We start from the raw sequence: 22,933 nt of genomic DNA on the forward strand, positions 1-22,933 counted from the left end.
CATCAACTCACTTCAGCAGCTCTTACATACAGCAGACTTTACACTCTCACTGCTCTGTGTGTGCTGAAGGTTACCACAGAGCGCTTTGTTCACACCGTTCTATTCTATCACTGAAAACATGTAAATCTAATATGTTACGGCTGCTGAGATCTTCTGACTGAGAAAAAACGTTCGAGTCGAATATGCCGACAAAATGAAACAAGAATTTTGAACTTCATCCAATGTTCACATTTCTGTTCCGGAAATGTTTGCAAATTAGCTCATATTTAATATTAATACATCATTTGCATATTTAAACATCACATTTCAAAAAACTTGTTAATCAAAAAATAAGTCTCAATGAAAGTTATCAATCAGGGAAGTTCACACACACACACACACACACACACACACACACACACACACACACACACACACACACACACACACACACACACACACACACACACACACACACACACACACACACACACACACACACACACACACACACACACACACACACACACACACACACACACACACACACACACACACACACAGAACAGTGGGGCAGATGTGGGCAGAATCCACGCGTCTGATTGGCTAGTTATACATGTAATTAATCATGTGACCACATAAAAGCTGTTCTACCGAAACTTCACTGGAAGTAAGAACAGCGCTTCATCAACGGTGATTATTTGTCACTTTTAGTGAAAAATTTTTCAACTCCTGCGAATAAAAAAACTTTTCGTCTCTTTCCAAGAGCAACAGACTCCAACTGAATAAAAAAAGAAATCTTTTAATAATCATTTTTAAAGAACCACACATGGTACCACAATTCAAAATGATGCAAGTTTACAGATACAGGAAAACAAAAGAGCATGTTGTATTAAACCGTCCTGTAATAAACTGGTGCATCTGAAGCAACGAGTCCGTTAACGTGTGTCAGAGGAGAAACGTCCACGTGATCTGGATCATCTTTCAAATCCCATGAAGTATGAAGAGTACAAAACAATTCAAATCACCAGCGTCTGCCTGCAGGTGAGTCGTCATTTCACTAAACCGGGACCTGAATGCCTTTTCTTTAACTTATGCTTTACTTACTCAGACTTTGTTCACCAAAAATGATTTAAAAGAATCAAACAGATTTCCTCACCATCTACATGCAAACAGTTCGGGTTGTCTTTGTCTCTTTCCGTCCCTCCAGTTCAGCCTCCAGCTCAGTTCAGTAGAATGTTATTCAGTTTTCATGTCTCCAGTCTGACATATTATCACAGACTACATTACATTATTTCACTAAAGAGACAGATATCTCAAAAACCTGTTCACATAAACCAAGACCATCCGCGTCACTGGGTACCACGAGAGCTAAGAGAGCTAAGCCCGCTGAGTTCCTTCATCAACTGGCCGTTGTCAGTTCAGTTGTATTTATACAGCCCGATATCACGAGTGTGCCCCATCGCTGCCTTAAAGGAATACTTCATTTTCACAACTTTATCAAAACGTCCATTTACAAACTCACGCAACTCGTGCAGCTCATCCATTCATCCAGCTCACTACTTCCCAAACAGATGCATCTCCGCTCAAACAGAGCTCTTTAAAACACCTGCGCATAAAGTTTGCAGACGGATGTTTTGATATAGTTTTGCCGTTGACGCTGCCCTGTTGACTTCAATCTATCTGGATCTTTGATCCTCCGTTCACCGTGGAGGCATTGGAGAAAAACTAAGTTTTCTTCAAGGATTGAAGGAGACATGGGGTGAGCAACTGATGTAAAAATGATCATTGTGTGGGTGAAGCATTCCTTTAACATGGACCCTTCAAACTGCTGACACCATTAGCATAATGTTTGAATTAAACGGATACACTGACCTAAAGAATGTATACGTCGGCCTGACTTTCACATCACCATCTGTTCTTCAGTTAGACACTGATGGCGCGTCAGTATTTTTAGACTAGTGGAGTTTAGGTCCATGAGATTGAGCGCCTGACGGCCGCACAGCCAGTGATCCAGATAACGTTGGTGTGACGCAGTAGCTGCCCTGTTTGTCCTTCTTCATCTCACTGCTTGCTGTCAAACTGTGAGAAAGCGGGCTTACTCGTAGGAGCTTACACTGAGCGACTGTTCCCATCACGTCCATCCATCCCGAACCAACACATCGCATCAAAAACACACAACATCCAGAGTTGAGAGGAATTACAGAGCGGACTTTTAACAGACGTTAGCGAACGATCAGACCTTTGGCAGGATGGACTTTTCGGATGTTTTACACCAACTTAGAAGCAAACAGACTCTTTCATTTCACATTATGTTAGAACCCACTGAACTGTCTCACGCTAGGCAAAGCTGATGCACACATTTGTGGGAATAATTTATAAAATAAAAATAATAAAAAAAACATTAAAAAAGGTATAGTTTGACATTTTGGGAACTGCGCTTGTTGACTGAACTACATTTACAACTTGATTTAAGCTAACACTGGTTCAGTTATTATTGCTCTGACTAAAGGAACATTTAGGTTGGTGGGACGTGAAAGCTGTCCCGTGACAAACCTCGTTTAAGTGATGAGTGACGGCTGTTAGAACCAATGGAAACCTTTGAATTACTGACCTGCCCTCCATGTTCACAGTCAACAGTATGTCTATCAGTCCACAAGTCTTTTTCACCGTTCTTTCACTTGCGTGGCTGCGGTGTGAAACGAGGTCTTGCTGAGAGCGTTGAGTCCGAGCTCTCCCTCCATCCGTCCCGACTCCGCTCCGTGCTGAAGAGGCACAGCGTTCAGGCCAACCAGGCAAGAGTAGGCTGAAGTCACATTTACATGTATGTGCAAGTAAACAAATTGGTATAAATGATGAGTTCAATGTCCTAAATATTTCCAACACTGGAGCAACTGGAAAAGTATTAGACATGTATCTTTCTGCCAGGGAGGAAGAGCTATTAAAATACATCTACACCTATATATGGATGGCCAAGAGACGAGCTCTTCAGGTCATAGTTATAGGGCACGATCAAATCCACATTTAATCCCCGTAAAGTGAAAAAGATTGACTAAACCAGGGTAAAATACCAGGGAATATTTAGCTAAGCCAAGGCTAAAATACCATCGGACTAAACCAAGGCTAAAATACCATCGGACTAAACCAAGGCTAAAATACCAGGAATATTGGACTAAAAGACAGAATCAATCATTGGTTTGATCTACTGTGATTAAAGTAGTGTACGTACGACAGCACACAAGAATGTATTCCAAATGCTGACGTTAAGAGAACATACCTGGATACAGTTTTTAACATCGTGAAAATGTTCAGGCCATCAAAGTGCTCATGTATACCAATTTGAGTGCTTCTGGGTAAAAAAAATCATGTCATGTACAAGTAGTCCGCACTAAAAAGGCCACAGAAAACAGGCCCGGAGAGGTCCAGTGAGACGCGGCTCAGTCTAGTGAAATAATATCCGATATGCTGCTGTCCGTCCCCCCTCCGGCGCCCCCTACCCCCGTGATGACCCGGGTCTCGTGGATGGAGCCGGCAGCGTGGGCGCTGGTGTCGTAGTGGCTGCTGGAGGAGGAGACCAGGGCCGAGCTGGTGCTGGCCGCAGCCGCACTTTGCATGCTGCTCGTCAGGTTGTCCAGGAACATCTGTGGCCGGTAATGCTGAGCGGACAAAAACAAGTTACAGTCAGAACCCTTTAGTACGTGTGAACTATTGTGCAACGTTTATATATTATAATATTACAATGTTAGCATAGCCTAGCACTGACCGATCCGAGCTCCATTGAGAAGACAAGTATTTAAAAAGTTATTATCTTGTCGTCTTGTGGAGAGAACTAACAAAACATGAATTCAGACGTTTTACAAATCGGCATCATTACGTAGTTATTTCGGAGTCCCTTTTTGTCCGTTTATTGCAGTTAAATCTGTTTATTTAGTGTTCATACAGCTGTAGTAAACAGCGACCTGTGACTTGCTAGACACAGTGAACACACCTCGATGAAGTACACGGAGCTCCTCCGGACTGTTATGAACCAGACATGACGGCGTTTTGTTTCCCGGGATATCTGGGACTTCCACAACACGTACTCGGCAGAAATGGAGGTTATTTTTTTCCACGGTTGATGGCGGAAATAAATGGTGGACAGTCGAACGGCTTCCAGGGCGATAAGCCACGCCCCCTCTCCGGTGCATTACGCAAATGACTACAAATGGTCCCCGGCGAGTGAACGCGGCGCGAATGTCGTGATTAACGCCGCCTTTGGTGTGAACGCACCTTCAGAGTGTCACTCAGACAACATCAGGATATTCTGATGTGGAATTTCTAGGTTACCTCCAGGTAGCTACGAACAACATTCTATCAACCATGGCCAAGAAAACAAACACTATTGCTGCTTTGTGCATGTTGTGAACGTCCCAGATACATCAAACCAACCACCATCCCGCCAGGGTTCATAACATCATCCGAAGGCGCATTCAACGAGCGGTTTCCACCGAATCTAGAAGGTCACGCATCGGCCGAATTAATCTGGTTTAATGCACCAACACCTCGGTAAAATAAGTATTTGGTCACCTACAAACAAGCAAGATTTCTGGCTCTCACAGACCTGTAACTTCTTCTTTAAGAGGCTCCTCTGTCCTCCACTCATTACCTGTATTAATGGCAACTGTTTGAACTCGTTATCAGTATAAAAGACACCTGTCCACAACCTCAAACAGTCACACTCCAAACTCCACTATGGCCAAGACCAAAGAGCTGTCAAAGGACACCAGAAACAAAATTGTAGACCTGCACCAGGCTGGGAAGACTGAATCTGCAATAGGTAAGCAGCTTGGTGTGAAGAAATCAACTGTGGGAGCAATTATTAGAAAATGGAAGACATACAAGACCACTGATAGTCTCCCTCGATCTGGGGCTCCACGCAAGATCTCACCCCGTGGGGTCAAAATGATCACAAGAACGGTGAACAAAAATCCCAGAACCACACGGGGGGACCTAGTGAATGACCTGCAGAGAGCTGGGACCAAAGTAACAAAGGCTACCATCAGTAACACACTACGCCGCCAGGGACTCAAATCCTGCAGTGCCAGACGTGTCCCCCTGCTTAAGCCAGTACATGTCCAGACCCGTCTGAAGTTTGCTAGAGAGCATTTGGATGATCCAGAAGAGGATTGGGAGAATGTCATATGGTCAGATGAAACCAAAATAGAACTTTTTGGTAAAAACTCAACTCGTCGTGTTTGGAGGAGAAAGAATGCCGAGTTGCATCCAAAGAACACCATACCTACTGTGAAGCATGGGGGTGGAAACATCATGCTTTGGGGCTGTTTTTCTGCAAGGGGACCAGGACGACTGATCCGTGTAAAGGAAAGAATGAATGGGGCCATGTATCGTGAGATTTTGAGTGGAAACCTCCTTCCATCAGCAAGGGCATTGAAGATGAAACGTGGCTGGGTCTTTCAGCATGACAATGATCCCAAACACACCGCCCAGGCAACGAAGGAGTGGCTTCGTAAGAAGCATTTCAAGGTCCTGGAGTGGCCTAGCCAGTCTCCAGATCTCAACCCCATAGAAAATCTGTGGAGGGAGTTGAAAGTCCGTGTTGCCCAGCGACAGCCCCAAAACATCACTGCTCTAGAGGAGATCTGCATGGAGGAATGGGCCAAAATACCAGCAACAGTGTGTGAAAAGCTTGTGAAGACTTACAGAAAACGTTTGACCTCTGTCATTGCCAACAAAGGGTATATAACAAAGTATTGAGATGAACTTTTGTTATTGACCAAATACTTATTTTCCACCATAATTTGTAAATAAATTCTTTAAAAATCCTACAATGTGATTTCCTGGATTCTTTCCCCCCATTCTGTCTCTCATAGTTGAAGTGTACCTATGATGGAAATTACAGGCCTCTCATCTTTTTAAGTGGGAGAACTTGCACAATTGGTGGCTGACTAAATACTTTTTTGCCCCACTGTATAACAATACATACATATAACAATGAGGACTGAGTCGTAGAAAAACAGATCCATAGCGCAAGAACTCTACCTCAAAGGTTTTTTATTTCTTTTTTTTATAAAATAAACATTATTTTCCTTCTTTTAAATGTTCATTCAATTTTGAATTAATATTTTTTGGGGCAGTGTCTCTATAAGCAAATCCCTTAATCTTTGAAGTTTCAAATTTCCATTTGCCGTCCCTCACTAAGAAACAAATTCATCAAACACGGTGAGCCTACAGTGTCTAAGCAGCAGTCGGAGGCTCTTCCCTGCTGTGAGTCCTGGTTTAACCATGAGAGACATCATGCATAGTGCAGCGATCAAACATACCTGAGGATCTGCTTGAATTAAGGAAAACAAATCCAGACCTAGAGGTAAAAAACATAAAACAGATCAGTAAACAGTGCTGCATAGTTACAGCGCTTACAGTCCGCTCTCACGCTGACTCACTCTGCATGTCTGTCGGGATGCTGGCCAGGGTGGACGGGTGGAAGGGGACCGCATAGTCGGCGAGCGTGGAGGTCAGATACGACGGGTCCAGGGCCTGGACGTTGGGCACGCGCACCGTGGGCTGGTAGGTCAGCACTCTGGGAGAAGAAGAGTCTCGTCATTCCAGGAAACAGCAAGCGTTTAACACTGAGGGGGCCAATACACAATAGGAGTGTGCGGCTGCTAAACCTGTGCAAACAAGACAACAAGGAACTCGCAAAGAGTGGAATGCATCCCTAACTGTATTTGCACGTATTTAAATTAGGCGATATGCATACAATTGGTGCAAAATTGGCCGATTTCTTTGCAAATTCACAAAGATCAGCGCTAATGGCCACACGCAATTACAGCGACATTATTAACGTCTTCACAGAGTTGTAACTGTTGCGCATTTATAATTGGTGTCTGCTCAAATTCATTGATTTTGGGATGCAATCAGCTGTGAACAAAATAAATGTATAAAGCTCCCCTACATGTGAACAGCTTCTCTCTTAATGGGGAGATGCACTTATCGTCTGTGCTGCGGTGGGACGGCTGCAGATATTTAGTAAACTCAAAAACCTGACTCTCACACAGACTGTGTAGAAGAAGTGGACGTAGTCATCGCGACGTAGCCCATTGGTTTGTGGACTGACGTTTTGAAGCCTCGAGTTTGGTGATCTGTCGTGGCCGTCTTGTTTGTTTTTGTAACCAATGAACAGAGGTTACCATATCTGGAATAGGGATTAGTGACGTAGAGACGCCGTATACTGTCAATCACTGTGTCAATCGCCCTAAAGCATCCCCTGCTTTATGGTCTGTTTGACTCTAAATGGACCATAATGTACTAAATGAACATCATGCTGTATTGAAGAAGACTTGAAACTAGAGATTGAGACCATAAACTCATGTTTACAATGTTTACTGAGGTAATAAATCAAGAGAGAAGTAGAGTCATTTTCTCATAGACTTCTATACAACCAGAGGAGTCGCCCTCTGCTGGACACTAGAGAGAATGCAGCTTTAAGAACCTTCGGCATTGTCTTCACTCTGCAGAACTGGAGGCATTGCTGCTCTCACCCTCACAAATAACTTATTAATGTCCTCAGGTGCATTTCTACTTCAATCGCGAATTGGACCTTGAGACGGGAAAAGACAGCGGTTCATTCATGGTGCGATCAGCGGCCGCAATCCCTTCTTTGTGAATTAGCCACTGAATGTCTCATGTGCAGTGTTCTCACATATTTCACTGGATGGTAACGGTAATGGAAAACACAGACTTGAGCATTGTGGACATTGCGGTGTGACCGACACATGGAGATGAAATTATAACTTGACAAGTGTTGTTGTTAGGAACACGGTTGGTACACGTGTTCTCCAGAGAGGCCCACTCACCCCTTCGCGTGCATCTCCTCGTTCTTGCAAATGTAAACGCAGCGTTTCTTCAGCGGAGGGTCCGAGTCCTCTTCGTCAGAGGACGACGAGGAGCTTTCCAGGGTCAGATCGATCACGTCGGCCTTCTTGGCGGTGCTGGGCTCAGTAGAATGGGGCGCCGCTGACGACTGGCGTAGAGGAGCTGAGACCGGAAGATAAAAAGGAACATGTCACCCGGTGCGACAGTTTGCCTCAGTCATGTGTTGGCTTTTTTGGACAAGAGCAAGACGTGTCAGGCTTTAATAAACACACCCAGTACTTGTTGGCAGTAGGGCTGGGAGCTATGGCCCAAAATCTGCATCACAGTATAGTTTTGAAGCACAGTCGGTAACGGCATATGTCACAGTATATTCATTTTCTCTAAACTGTCAATAGTGGTATAGATTCTAAAGGGGAAGCGCACTCGTATGGCAACTGCATGGTCTAATGTCAACCATACCAAACCATCTAAATGTTGTATCTTATACTTAAATACTTGGCATTAGTAGTTTCAATGCTGTATTATAAGCTGCTTAGAGTCAGGAAGTGAAACAGCTCATGATTCCTTCTCTAATATCCATTTCATATCGCTGTAAAGAAAATGAGAATGACTGTATTTATTCTAGTTTACTTCTGAACACATCATGATAGTTTGTACTTACCTTCGCCCCGTACCCATGTTTACTGGAGTAGAGCTTGAACGCACCGTGTAAGTCGACGTAACCTGTTAGCCGTTGTGTGCTGTTGGCAGACGGGCCGGCTGATTAAGTTGGTTGTTTCAAATGTTTTTAAAGGATCTCCCTTTGCAGTTAATTTGGGTTAGTTTAGTTCTTCTTCGCTCACCAACATGTGATGTGTGGCTGTGACATATCCGCCCATGTCACTGTGTGCAGACGTAAAACTATTACGCTGCGGCACACCCGTGTAAATGTCAACGGTCATTGCTGGCTCTACCGGTCAGCACGGTATCGTCAGAATTCATATTGTTCATCTATACCGTCTACACCTTCTACCGCTGGTTGGTAGGACCAATTCACATCTTGCCAGGGCAACATGATGTACTTACTCTCAATCTTTGGAAGCGACTGCGAGGGGACTTTGACGGCCTCTTTCTTTGGTCTCATGGGACACCAGGTTCCGTCCTCCTGGAACTTGATTTCATCCACATCGGAGCAGTCGTTCAGAATCTCCAAGAACAAACTGAACAGAGAACAAAACACTTCAATGAAATGTGATCATTGTAGGTTCCTCAGCTCCTGATCCATGAACCTGTTCTCAGGTCCCAAAGCGCTCATGACCACGAGCGATTACAGACTTCAAGTTCTGTGGATTTCAATATGCATGAGGATGAGCAATCTCCAAGTGGGTTACACTGACATTGTAAGTTTCAAACCCTATATTTACTGTCCAATCAAGTTCTCTTTGGCCCAGATTCCACACCTTCAATAGTGGGAATGTCTGACATTCAGATGTACTTACTCACATGTTGAAATAACTGCTTGACCCAAATACCAAAGGCCCTGGTTCAAAATTATAACGCTTAAACGCTTAAACTATAGTTATTAACGAAACTTGACTTGGAAGAATGTGACCCCTGGAAGCGATCCTCCAAAGAGCAGACGTATCACTCAGCTGGAGTTCTTGGTAGTGTAGCGGTGTTACAGAGTGATGCTTCCTTCACCTCGTAAACCATCTTGGGCAGAGCTTTGCTAATTTTGTGTTAGAACAGAGTCACTCGCGGTCTCCACCGAGTACGTTTTCACAATGATGCTCTCTTAGTGTCCACTCTCACATGCTGTGAAATGCTCCCCGTGTAGAGGCGTCGTTGAGGAGAGCGGCTCTGCAACACTAGCAGGCCGAGACGGCCAGAACAAGAAAGGATCACATTTTGATCGGCTTTATTTGAGCCGAATCCAAGAAAGAACGCCCGGATCAGCCCCGATAATGAAGTGATCGATACCGATCGGCTCGGGTTAGTTAAGATAAATAGAACTAAATGAGTTGAGCTCCAATCGCTACAGTGAGAAACTGTGTGTTTATTTAAACGTTAGGATGAAGCGTACCAGACTAAAGACCTTTATCTGTGATGAATACGACAACTCAAAACATTCATTTAATAGATTTCATATCAAAATGATTCATAGCAACAGTGAAGCAACGTACCACTTTTTCAAAAGAAGGTTGTGATTCTTGTAGGCAGAGGACAGACTACCAGGATGCTACCGACCCAAAGCGGTGTCTGGCCGTCTGTCCGGGGTAAACCGTTGTATAGCCTAAGCTACTGCTAGCTGTTGTATTGAGTTTCCCTTTAGCTAAATGCTCTGAGTGAATTTTAGCTCCTTCTAGTAAACGGTCTACGTGTCTAGTGCTTTTATTGTGAAAGGTAGCAACAGAAGGAGTGGATGTGGTCTGTGCTGCCTTTGTCGAGGTTAAAAGTATATATATATATATATATGTATATGTATATATATATATATATATATATATATAGCACTATAGTATACGTCATTCTGCAGAACGTGATTGGTTCACGCCTTTATTCACGGTGTGGAAACTCTAAAAGAAAATGACTTTGCATTTTTGCCACTTAACATTCACATTCTGTGCTCGTGACAAAAAACAACAATCAAAAAATATATATATTAACGTGCAAATGAATCTCAGGAGAAAACACTGAAGCGCCCCCGCTGTGCATTCTGTCATGTTCTGAAGCACCAGCGAGAGCAACAACAGGCTGAACTGACCCATCGATGATGAGGCTCTCGTACGCAGCCTTCTTGTCGCACACGGGACAGATCCAGGTGGGCTTCTTCTCGTTCATCTGCAGGTAAAGGGCGGCGTCGAAACACTGCAGGTGAGAGCAGGTCACCGCCCGGCACGGCGCCGTCAGCCGCATCTTCCCCAGCTGGGGGACAAAAGGTACCGAGGTCAGTCAGAGATAAACGGATCAGGAAAACGGTGGGTTTGCATTCGTAAAGTAACACTTTAAAGACAGAATGTCACTGGCAGATATGGAAACGTGTCAAACTAACTCATGTTATGACACTATAGATGAGCACTAGTTGTGTTCTGATAGCTAAGCGGAGCTAGCTATACAGCTAACGGTGAGAAGCGAGCGTTGCTTGTTTGACAATTAACGCTAGCTATATGTTAGTGGACCCCGAGTATCGTTGTTTTTATTATATAAACTATTTATAATGCTTTTCAATCCACTAGATGGTGCTGAGTTACGTCATTGTCTCCCAATGACGTAACTGGCGTTGGTTTAAATCAAAGATGTGTTGTTCAGTCACAAACACATTCTGCTGCAATAAAAGGATTGAAGTGGGATCAACCGAGCGGAGAAACAGACTAACTGCATCATTTGTAGTTGAATAAATAATGTATCGCAATATGTTATCGCAACAATTTCACACCTAATGGGAATGATATCAAAATGCCAAATGCCGGAGATATAATGGATTGAAGCAAATGTGGGCCGCTTTTAATAACAGCAGAACTATATCAAAACATCCGTTACCAAACTCTCCCGCCACTCTCTCCTTATCCTTATTGGATGCTTCCCAAACACCTGCGTCCTCACTAAAGGCTCACTATTTAACACACGGCCGCATCAACAGTCTTACGCTGGTACTGGAGTGCTACTCGTCCGCATGTTGTTTTTACTGTTGTTAAACGTTAACTTTAATTCATCAAGACGTTTCTCCGTTTTTTGGATTCTTTGTTCACTGCGGAGGCGTGTTCTTTTGTTCACCAAACGCCTGAATTTGTGGCTTTATTTCCATAATTATGTCAAAAGAGCCAATAATACTGAAAGATGGCACAAAGGTTTCCTCTCATTTACCGGGCACATGAGTGAGACTCGAAGGCTCGTTGTAGCCACCTCGCTGTCTGGATCTGCTGTCAGCTTCTCTTTAACTGGAACACAGAGGACAAGAGGAAGAGGACCGAAGAAAAGGAAAGAGTCGTTAAAAACAACCAACTATAAGAAGAGACAGTTCTGTGAACCAGACATCACCAAGGGCCACCAAGGGCCACCAAGGGCCACCCCGCGTTGGCTTTCAACAGACGGCTGTGGGATGGGATGCACCGGAGTCAGAACTCAGCTGTGTCCACATGTGTGTCCACTTGACACTTCAATGCAACTTGACTGATCACATATAATTCCTGGTCAAAAGTAACAGTGGTTATTAACACATTTCAATTTCTTCAAAATAATAGTCCCCCGTCATGTTTTGGCACTCACTCTTCCTTCCTGGAGTCTTATTAAAGAATAGCCGCTAAAATAGCTCAGCTAATTCGCTAATAAACACGTTCTCCTATAAATTCTTCACAATTTTAGTCCCCAGTTACTTAAAAGTTTTTACTTTAAAGCAGCAAAATCAAGAAATGTTGGGTATTCATCTGCAGCGGCCCGTCCGTCCGTCCGTCCGCCCGTCGCTCTCTCTGTCGCTCTGAATCCCACCCGCCTTGTGCAGCATTGAAGTAGCTGGGCTTGGTCAGGCCGAGGTACAGGTAACTGGATTGGTTCTGGTCCTACACTGTGCCCAGAGGGCTATCTGGACCCAAACTACCCGAGGTCATTGCCAAACCTCAACCAAACGTCTCTGCCTCAAACCGCTTCGCAGGGCGGGTCTCGCCATAACGAGCAGCTGGGATTCAAAATGACACGTTTAGCTCGCTAACTGGCTGATGGCTGCTTCCTCACTGGTTTGGACCAGTCGCGCGTACTTACGTATTTCTGCCCACCTAGCTGTTCTAACTGGATTGAAAACACAGTTGCATTTACAGTTGTATTCAATGTGGGCACAATGAGTCACCACCACCTCGGGAGGTGGTTTGGCCGATCGGATTACAATCCTAACCTGGGTGTAAAGACGGTAAAGGTTACTGCAGTGCATGTGAACACACTGTCCTGTCACCGGTGGAACCGGATTTTCCTGAGTAACCCGGTGTATTTAAACACACCGAGCTGTTCTTTAGTTCAGGTGAATGTTTTGGATTTGTAAAGACCTCTAGTTACGCTCGTCTACTGAGGTGTCATGGTGGTCTACTGTGTAGTTACTTAGTGCTCTGGAGTGGTCCGGGTTTCTGATGCCCTTCATCCTCAGCCTCTGCAGGAGCAGTGGTGATGTCAGCTGCCTCACCAGGTACACAGACATGGAATAGGTCTGAAAACACAACGGTGGGGTTTCTGTTACTCTCCCTGAACATGACGTCCAACTCAAGCACGGGGAAAAGAATAGAAAAAAGAAAGGAGGTTGATGTTCTCACTTTGCCAATTTCAGGCGCCCATGTCACTGAAATCTGATTGGGAACCGCAGAGGAGAGTCGGACAAGGGAGGTAATGTTTAGAGGTCTTCCTGGCCTCTTCTGCTCCACGCCGTTTTTCGGTGGTGGTGCATAACCCTACGGGAATATAATGCTTTGTCAGCGTCTTTATGGTTGAATGAAGGACTGGCTTCTTACTGGGACTGTTCTGGAGTGGAACTAGCACTTACTGGCAAAGGAAAAAGTTTCCCATTAACCTTTATACAAAGACTGTTTGGGTAGTTATCCTCTTGAGGGCAACTTGTCTCTGACAAGCAAAACCTGACAACACAAAAAAAATGATTTAAGAGCATGACTAGAAAATTATAAGTTAGCATATTTAGCATTTCTAAGCACCGGAGTCCCTTTGAAAAAGTTCATATTTTGCTGCAGCGGGTCAAGCATTAAAGATAACTATGAATGAATAGCCAATCTTCTCTCTGTCTCATTTACTCATGTCGGTAATAAAGAAGAATCCGTTTTAAACTGAGACTCGTTCATAACCAGCTGAAGGTTCCTTTGAGTAACTCACATTCGATTTTGTTTTCTTTTAGATTCTAAGTTGCTAAGAATCTCAACATCTATGATTGACGGAACACTCTGAACGTTCTCACCTCAGTTGAATCTGAACCATATAGTCCCGTCTGCCCCCTGGTAGAAAGTCCCTGTAAACACACAAGGTTGACCACACTAAAGATATGCAGCACTTACATCACAGACGTGGGTGTGTCTCTCAGAAAGGTCCTACCTGGATATGCACACTTCACGAACTTGCTGTGGCGTCAAGGCAAAGATGAAATACTTTTCTTGGTGGTACCTCTGTGCAGGACTCGCTCCTGAAAACACAAATGTTGACCGTTATTGCTATTCGTGAGATAACCTAAAATACCATAACTCGAAACACACACACAGCATAATGTGTGACCTTTACATAGAGCATAGGGTTCACATTTCTAAATGGTAAATCTGCATTAATTCCCATCATGTGGCATCACAAACACTGATTGTGTTCAGGATTTGGTCCGTTACTAAAGACAATGGCACTTGGGAGGACATGAAGCTCTACGGTCAATTGACAAAACTCAAGCAACTGTGGTTACACCTCACTATGGAACTACAACCTCCAAAGAACTGGGTCTGCAGCACTGCGTTGTGTTTACTAATGCCACAATCATGTTATATGGTAGGCCTGTCACGACAACTAGGCCTGATCGTTTTTAAGTTATTGTCTTATCGTACCATATATGGACACTGCCCCCCCCTCACCATACTCAACAGCACTGTGTCTGTGGTGGAGACCTTCAGGTTTCTGGGATCCACAATCTCCCAGGACCTGAAGTGGGCCCCCAACATCAACACCATCAGGAAAAAGGCCCAGCAGAGGTTGTACTTCATGCACCAGCTCAGGAATTACAACCTGCCTCAGGAGCTGCTGATCCTGTTCTACTCCACCATCATCCAGTCTGTTCTCTGCTCCTCCATCACTGTGTGGTTTGTGATCGGCCACCAAACAGGATAGAAACAGACTGCACTGCAGACCCTTCACACCCTGGACACAAGCTGTTCAACTCCTCCCCCCTGGTGGGCGCTACAAATCACTGTACGCCAAAACCACCAGACACAGGAACAGCTTCTTTCCACTGGCCGTCACTCTGATGAACGCGTGAACGCACCTTGAGAACGTTCCTCAGACCGACATCTTCCACAACACTAACCTGCAGTTTGTCTCCACTTCTCTGTAGCATCTGTTAGCTTGTGTTGCTTTAGTTTATCTCTACTTCTCCCACACGCTGCATCAACGTAGTCTGAAGACTTCCTCCACCGCTGCCAGTGAGCAACGCACTTTACAAATAATAATTTAAAAAAAAAAACTGCATTAACGCGCAATAAAATAATTGTCGGCGATAATACCGCGTTAACTTGCCCAGCACTAGTAAAAATGTAAATATTGTTTATTAACAATGTAACTCCCTATCCTGTACATTTTGGGTATGATTCCATTGAACGACAAATGTTGGTTTATCTGAGGCGTCCATATTTGTTTGGTTTTCAGTCACTTCCGTATAACTAAGTGTCACAGAGTTTCCCTGTCGCAATTGCAACTTGGAAGTTGACGTGAAAGCGTGTGTTCAGGGCGGCTAAGCTAAACTAGCTTAGCAGGGAAACAACAGCAGTTAGCTGTTCACTACTGATTCAAACAGAGAATCAAATGTCAGAGATAACCCCGCGATGACGGGATGCTTCGTCATTAACGGACAAGTCAGAACCAATGTAACTAACACAACGACAAGAACAAACTCAAAGAACCAGTCACACATGTTTATATGACAACAAAGCAACAAATCAATCCAGCAACACTGCAGCGCTAGAGCACGAGCCATTCATACTATTCATATTATTCATATTATTCATATTATTCATAAAAACGACACCATAGACAAATGAACGCAGTAGTAACGTTACTGCAGATGTAAAAACTAAAGCAGTTCACTTACCAAAGCTGCTGTTCACTTAAAGACAAAGTCCATCCTCCTTTCTTTGTTAAAGTCAGTAACTCCTAAATCTATTTCTCCTCCTTCAGCCATCGAGTGTTAAAAACACAGCAGGTAAAACAAATAACAGAATCTACACCAAGCACAACGCTAAACATGTCATAACTTCTCTTACATGTGTTTCAACCTGAACTCTTACTGAACACTAAGACCTGCTAGCTAGCTTTGTGTTTGACGAAAGTCACGCTGGCCCACTGACCAATCACGGAGCACGTTAATGCAGACGTACTTAGAGGCTACCTGGGTACCACTGGCACGTCAAAGAATACGCCCAACATGTCAAACTAAAGATCTGATTGGTTGAAGACTATGACAATCAACAATATCGGCCCCATTCACTTAACCTGCAAAGTCTACAGAGGACCTCAGGCCTCTCTCCTTACAGAGAGACATAGAGGCTGAATCTGATTGGATAAAAGCTCTCCTTAAAACAAGCTGTGCTGGAAGCAGAGCAACTGAGGAAGACAGGAGCTGTGCAATGAGAACATAAGATAATGGGAAAAATAATTATAATACATGTAGTGTATTTATGAAAAATGATTCAATGATTAAATAGCTATAACTTTGTGATTGTGTTTAGGCCAGCAGAGAAGGCCTAGCTGGCCCTGACGGCCCACCACTGGAGAAACTGATTTACAAGTGGGAAACTCATATGTGACATGAATGTGGCATTGTGTCCATGAGCAATTTCTTGGCTGGTTGTATTAAAACAATTTTACACATTTGAAGGCTTTGGGTTTTTATACCCAGGACAGTATTGTGTTGAAAGCATGATGTTTTCTTATCATACTAAATCTCAGAAAAGTAACAAACCCAGCCCAAGTCATGAGGGCACACATGACATGGCTCAGATCAGAGTTATTCTTTACAGGAAAGAACCACAAGAACAGACCTAGACTTGAAGGCTTGATCAGGACGTCCAGCACGTCATAGAAGGGCAGCGGCTTCATCTGCACGTCGGGGTGGACGGGGGGGATGAGAGGGGCTGGCTGCTGGAGATTCATGCTGGTTTCGCTGTGGTGCCACACGCGGCCGCTTCACCAGTCAACGGGCTGAAGTCTGCGTTACAGGACTGACTCCTGCAAACAGAGATGTGAGAGTTCACTACAGCTACCCCGTTCACATTAGAGGGCAACCATGACTTCATGTTGGCCGAATGGGGCAGGCTGTCTACTACAATCCTGGAGTTTACCACCAATAAAGCCCAGTAACACTTGAAGCTCTGCCACTCTCAAACTTGATACCACCCTGTGTGACACAACGCAAGAAATGGGTACATTAAGACATGAAGCATCCCCGCCAACCAGACACCACAGCTGAGCACTCACACTGACTCAGTCTAATGGAGATCCACCAGAGGTTTGTTAGTACCTTCCAGCGATTACGACAAGATAACAAGAGATGAAACGATTACTTTTTGTCAATGGAGTCTTGTGTATTTGGCAAGAGTTATAACTGCTGTTTGTGGTTCAACACAAAGGATTTTATTGTTGAACACAAAGGTCCAATGCGTTATATGTTAGAAGTCAGATACCATCAGTGGTAAGAACAAGTGCTTGTGATGTGATGGTTCACTTTGACCTGTAGGCTTCTATCTTTATCTGTTTAACCTCTTTTCACCGCTAAGTCAGTTTGATATCATCGATATATTATATAATGCATATCGTAGACAGTTCTGTGTGCTTCTCTGTGAAATCGCCTTTTGTTTTTCCAAAAATGAGATCCTATTTCTTCAGCGGGTGCAGTTAGTGACAGTGTGGGCTCCAGGCACAGAGCAGCAGCAGTGGGCGGGGCCAAGGCTCAATTCAGACAGGATACAGAGAAACAGTGTCCCTCGCCTTTGACCAACGGGGGCTTCACCTCTATAGAGACAGCATTACTCTTAGTCCTTCTTCAATGAAGGGTTCCTCCAACTGTCATCAGGAAGAACTGAACCATGTTCCTGGGTTTCCGGCCACACTAACTGGATCTCTCTTGGTGTTGTACTGGATGAAGTTGAACACCATGTCATATTCATTAAGTTCAACAAATATGACAAAGCGTTCCCATCCAACGAGCCAGTGAACTCCATTAGCTTCAGACGTGATCAGAAGTGGTTGTAGACAGACTAACGGTGCACAGATAGACGCCTTTAGAGACTATTCTACGTCCAGTCCTATCGGCTGGGTCTCCGGTCCCCAGCGTCCCTGGATCAGTTGACCTCACGTGCGATTAACGGTGCACACCAGCACGTTAGCAAGCTAATGCTGATCATCTACGGAGCACTGAGCTTCGTGTTTGGAAACAGTTTGGACACTACACAATAATACAAACAGGAAGTAAGTTATTAAAGTGATAAATCAAACCGGCTTTAGAAATCTGTGTCGCTACATAAAGTTGTGATATTATGCATCCCTCGGCTAACCGGGAGTATCATCGCGTTATTAGCTGCATGTCATTTCGTGCAGAAAACTATTAGTATTACTGATGTGGTGCTTAGCAGCTCTAGACCCCCGCGTTCATAGTCCATGTATGTGATAGCAGAGACTGCTGTAATAGTTGGGTTTAAAATACAAGGCAGTAATGGTTTCAGCTAGTTGCAGCGAGCTAACAAGGGACCCACTAGCAGATGTTAGCATCGAGGCTAACTCCTCTCTCTCTACGCTCTGAGCGTGCACATTCCCGACTAGCGAGAGCCCGTCAACGCAGAGCGCCATGCATCGACCGGCCCAGTCGGTCCAGGTTATCGTTACATGTTGCAGTGTGCACAGAAGTAAGACACGGGCAGTGTTGTTCTCTTTTGCCTACCCGAAACTCTCCACTCTCCGCCATCTTGTTGTTGCGGTCATCCCGCCCAGCGTGACTACTTCCAGGTGACGCCACAGCTGGGAAGTGGAGGTCAGTACGGAGCACTGCTGGGGCCAAAAATAAACAACAACTAAAGCAGGGGTCTCAAACTCGCGGCCCGCGGGCCAATTGCGGCCCGCGAGCCGATATTGTGCGGCCCCCTACCTAACATAAAAGTGTAATGTTAATGCGGCCCGCGCGTTTTTCTCACGCGCACCTTTTTCTCACGTGCACCTTTTTGCCGAGTTGTTGCGCGAGTCGTTGTGGGCGTTTTATATTTACAACGTGAATTAGCGAAACTCGTCACTTGGTTGAAACGTGATTCAGGAGTGACACCAAGTGGAAGGAAAATATATCTCACCCAGTCCCAGTCATGTCTTTCTCAAAACCTGCCGTGAAGAGAAAAGTTGGCGAAGAGCACAGACAATTCCAGGAAAAGTGGGAGACGGAATATTTTTTTTTTGAGCACCGGGGCACTCCGACGTGTCTTATATGCACAGAGAAAGTCGCGGTACATAAGGAGTACAACCTCAAACGTCATTACTCAAAGAGACATGCCGAGGAGTATACAAAATACCAGGGAGATGAGAGAGAGGCCCGGGTCGGCGATCTTAAAACATGTTTACTGAGGCGACAAGATTTTTTTAAGAAAGCGAGCAAAGCGAGTGACGCGGCAGTCGAAGCGAGCTACGTGGTGAGTGAGATGATCGCCAAGGCGGGAAAGCCATTCAAAGAAGGCGAGTTCATAAAAATGTGCATGTTACAGGCTGCAAGTATAGTCTGTCCGGGAAAAAAGAGTCAGTTTAGCAACATCAGCCTTTCAGCCAACACAGTGGCAGAGCGCATTTCTGACCTGTCAGGTAACATATATGATCAACTGCGGGAGAAAGCCAAACATTTCTGTGCATTCTCAGTTGCTCTTGATGAGAGCACAGACATCACTGACACTGCGCAGCTCGCAATGTATGTCCGCGGAGTTGATGACAGTTTTGAAGTGATGGAGGAGTTGCTCACAGTGATTCCAATGCATGGCCAGACCACCGCTCAGGAGATATTCCGCCAGCTGTGTGATGCCATTGTGGATGCCGGTTTAACATGGAAGAGGTTTGCTGGAATAACAACCGACGGAGCACCATCAATGACAGGGAGGAAAAATGGACTGGTGGCACTTGTTCAAAGAAAACTGGAAGAGGAGGGTGTGGAGGAGGCCATTGCTCTGCACTGCATTATCCATCAGCAGGCCCTTTGCAGCAAATGCCTGAAGTTTGACAATGTGATGTCTGTTGTTGTGAAATGCATCAACCATATTAGATCCAGGGGCTTAAAGCACCGGCAGTTCCGCGCCTTTTTGGAGGAAATAGAGTCAGCATATGAGGATGTCCTCTACTTCACCGAGGTACGTTGGCTCAGCAAGGGAAACGCCTTGAAGAGGTTCTTTGAGTTGAGAGCAGAAGTGAAAGCCTTCATGGAGAAGGATGGGATGGCTGTTCCTGTGCTAAGTGATCCCAAATGGCTCATGGACTTAGCTTTTCTTGTTGACATCACACAGGAGCTGAATGTACTGAACAAGAAGTTACAAGGCCAAGGGCAGCTTGTCAGTGCTGCCTATGACAACGTCAGAGCATTCTCCACAAAACTTGTGTTATGGAAAGCCCAGCTCTCTCAGACAAACTTCTGCCATTTCCCAACATGCAAGGCACTCATGGGTGCGGGCACACCATTCAGTGGTGAGAGGTATGCTGATGCCATTGTAAACCTACAGGAGGAATTTGATCACAGGTTTGCAGACTTCAAGACACACAGAGCCACTTTTCAAATTTGTGCTTCTCCTTCTCCTTTGATGTGCAAGATGCCCCTCCTGTGCTTCAAATGGAGCTCATTGACCTGCAGTGCAATTCTGAACTCAAAGCCAAGTTCAGGGAGGTGAGTGGAATAGCAGACAAGCTTGGACAATTTTTGAGAGAATTGCCCCCCACCTTCCCTGAGCTTTCCAGGATGTTCAAGCGGACCATGTGCCTTTTTGGGAGCACATATCTGTGTGAAAAGCTCTTCTCAACCATGAACTTTAATAAGTCAAAGTACAGGTCCAAACTTACTGATGAGCATCTTCAAGCCATTGAGGGTCTCAACTGCTTCCTCCCTCAAGCCAAATGTGGCTGAGCTGTGTGAGAGGAAGCGCTGCCAGGTCTCTGGTAGCAAGGAGTAGGCAAGAGAAGCCTGAAGAACCGTTCATGTTCTGAAGAACCGTTCATGCTCTGAAGAACCCGTTCATGTTCTGAAGAACCGTTCATGTTCTGAACTGTTATTAATGAAGATTGGATCAGTTGTACTTTTTTTGGAATACTTAATGCGGCCCAGCCTCACCCAGACTCTACCTCCAGTGGCCCCCAGGTAAGTTGAGTTTGAGACCCCTGAACTAAAGGGACCGACTGCGTTCGGAGGGGAAATTGTGCTGCAAAATTGTTTACAAAGCACAATTTCCAGTTTTTGAGTCACGGAGCTGTTTTTTCTGATATTTAAAAACGAGCCCAGGTCCTCCGTGGTTTTCCAATATGTGAGTGGTTAGTTAATGAAAGGTTAGTCCTTATTTTTCGTGCCTATTTTTTCTGTGAAAGCCAGCAACACGTGTCATTTCCCGCTCCTTACGTGCGTACAGTCCTTTCAAAATAAACTCCCGTCTCACAGGAAACTACTGTGTTAGATTAAGGCAGCAAAACTACTTCGTTGTGCTTGGGAAAATATCCTGAACTACTTGGTTAGGTTTGTGTAAGAAAACTACTTAGTTAGGTTTAGGAAAAGACCGGGTTTGCTTAAGCATGGCAGTTACTTGACAAATAACTCAACATTGACTCTGCCACAGAATGAACATGTGATCACATTAATCATGTTTTCTTGTTTTGTTAATCGTGGATGAAGTCTTGAATAAGAGTGTGCTCTTGTTTTGAAATATTTTTAATGTAATCAGTTATTAGTGAAAGTGGTGAGACCGTTTCAGCAGTTGGTATTTGCTATGCAAAGTTAATTATCTGTAAATAATAAATATATTTCAACTTCTTTATCCAGGAAAATAAGTTTTACCGTTTAAATGTAAAAACTCACTCATAATGTCATGATTCCATTTCCAACAGACTTGAAGCAGTTTTAGCAGAGTTCATGCCATTCTCTTTTCTGTTGGTTCTTTTCTTAAGGTGCCTATTTCCATTTGGTTGTTGACGTGAGCTTACTGTCATACCTGATTTTAATTTGATTTCACCTTATTGTCAGATTTTTTGACAGACATTAGAAATAAGCAGTTGTTTCATCGCTTGCTTTCCCAGCTTTGCCTGACACCGGTACACCGGTACACCACATCAGCTGGATGCAGTGCACCAGAAGCCACGTGGAACATGACTCCTGGATTTGACGTGGGTGTTGAGGACTTCCGTAAAAAAAGTGCCTTTTAAAGACTTGGCTGGAAAAGAAGAAAGCAGATTTCAAACTGAATGAGGTTTGGGGCAAAAAATAAGTAGTTTTATGACAACAAATCGACTGTGTTGGCCTTTTCCTTAAAGGGCCAGTTCGCTTCAATCATTCAGACCAAACCCTCCAGAGAAAGTATCAGAAGTCATAAAAACGCCTCTCCCTTATAAGATTACCATTCATGACCTGCAACAAATTCAAACGAACGACATTACGGTCACATGGTAACCACTGGAGCGCTTGGTCATTCCCATTCCTTATCCCTTACATCATCCTCAAACTCCTGAGTTAATACAGCTCAACTTGGAGAACAATTGAAGCCTCATTTTCCAACTTGTCTCTGGTCAATTTAACACAAACTAACGGTGATAGTTACCTTCTGTAGTCTGTTAGGACTATGGCACATGTACTTCCTTTGGTTTTCTTCTGCTGGCTCTTCTTTCCTGGTTTGGGCTCAGCAGCTTAGTTCCAATTAAGAGACAATCTTTGTCAATAAACTACCACTGTTTGTTTTTGATTATTGTGCTCATTGAACTTTGTGTCAACGGTTTGTCTCTTTCCTGTTGAAATATCGTAAAAACGCCCCCGTGCACAAAGCCAGCTCCATAAAGAAATGGTTCCCCCAGAGCCAACTGAACACGTGTGTACTTCAGGGCAAATGATGTGATACAGACACATTCAGTGGTAAAAGGTCTTTGCACTAAATAAAAGAGAAACATGCATGATTCCCTGTTGTGTTGTGTTTTTTGTATTGAAATACACTGATGTAACTGACATGCTTCTTTAATGGGAGATTGTTGGCATTGATGACATGCATGCAATGTGAATGTGTTTAGTCCCAGTAGTCCTCTGTCCTCTGCTGGTGGTTCCACCACACAGTCAGCTGGTCCTGCACCAGTGTGGCACAATAACATAAAATGAACATGAATGCTGAGT

The 22,933-nt window shown here is 44.4% G+C and overlaps 2 protein-coding genes across 2 annotated transcripts; one reads left to right on the forward strand and one right to left on the reverse strand.

Annotated features, from left to right (window-relative positions):
- Positions 1–761: 761 nt before the first annotated feature.
- On the reverse strand, positions 762–18,555 carry pias2 (protein inhibitor of activated STAT, 2). The gene is given in 16 exon segments (XM_076078200.1): positions 762–3,635; positions 6,300–6,337; positions 6,420–6,556; positions 7,833–8,013; positions 8,917–9,050; positions 10,595–10,755; positions 11,695–11,768; positions 12,916–13,021; positions 13,125–13,259; positions 13,352–13,442; positions 13,775–13,825; positions 13,909–13,996; positions 16,605–16,740; positions 16,743–16,791; positions 18,058–18,060; positions 18,500–18,555. Coding segments are annotated over 16 exon segments (1,644 nt in total). The 5' UTR covers positions 18,541–18,555; the 3' UTR covers positions 762–3,416.
- Positions 18,556–19,202: 647 nt separating this feature from the next.
- On the forward strand, positions 19,203–22,724 carry LOC142933906 (general transcription factor II-I repeat domain-containing protein 2-like). Its single transcript, XM_076078198.1, has 2 exons — positions 19,203–20,929; positions 21,856–22,724. Exon 1 carries the CDS (start codon positions 19,242–19,244, stop codon positions 20,463–20,465), a length of 1,224 nt encoding a protein of 407 aa, XP_075934313.1. The 5' UTR covers positions 19,203–19,241; the 3' UTR covers positions 20,466–20,929; positions 21,856–22,724.
- The last annotated feature ends 209 nt before the right edge of the window (positions 22,725–22,933 follow it).

The sequence above is a fragment of the Anarhichas minor genome, unplaced genomic scaffold (genome assembly GCF_050575085.1).
Source record: "Anarhichas minor isolate MPS153535 unplaced genomic scaffold, ASM5057508v1 ptg000063l, whole genome shotgun sequence".
Taxonomy (NCBI): domain Eukaryota; kingdom Metazoa; phylum Chordata; class Actinopteri; order Perciformes; family Anarhichadidae; genus Anarhichas; species Anarhichas minor.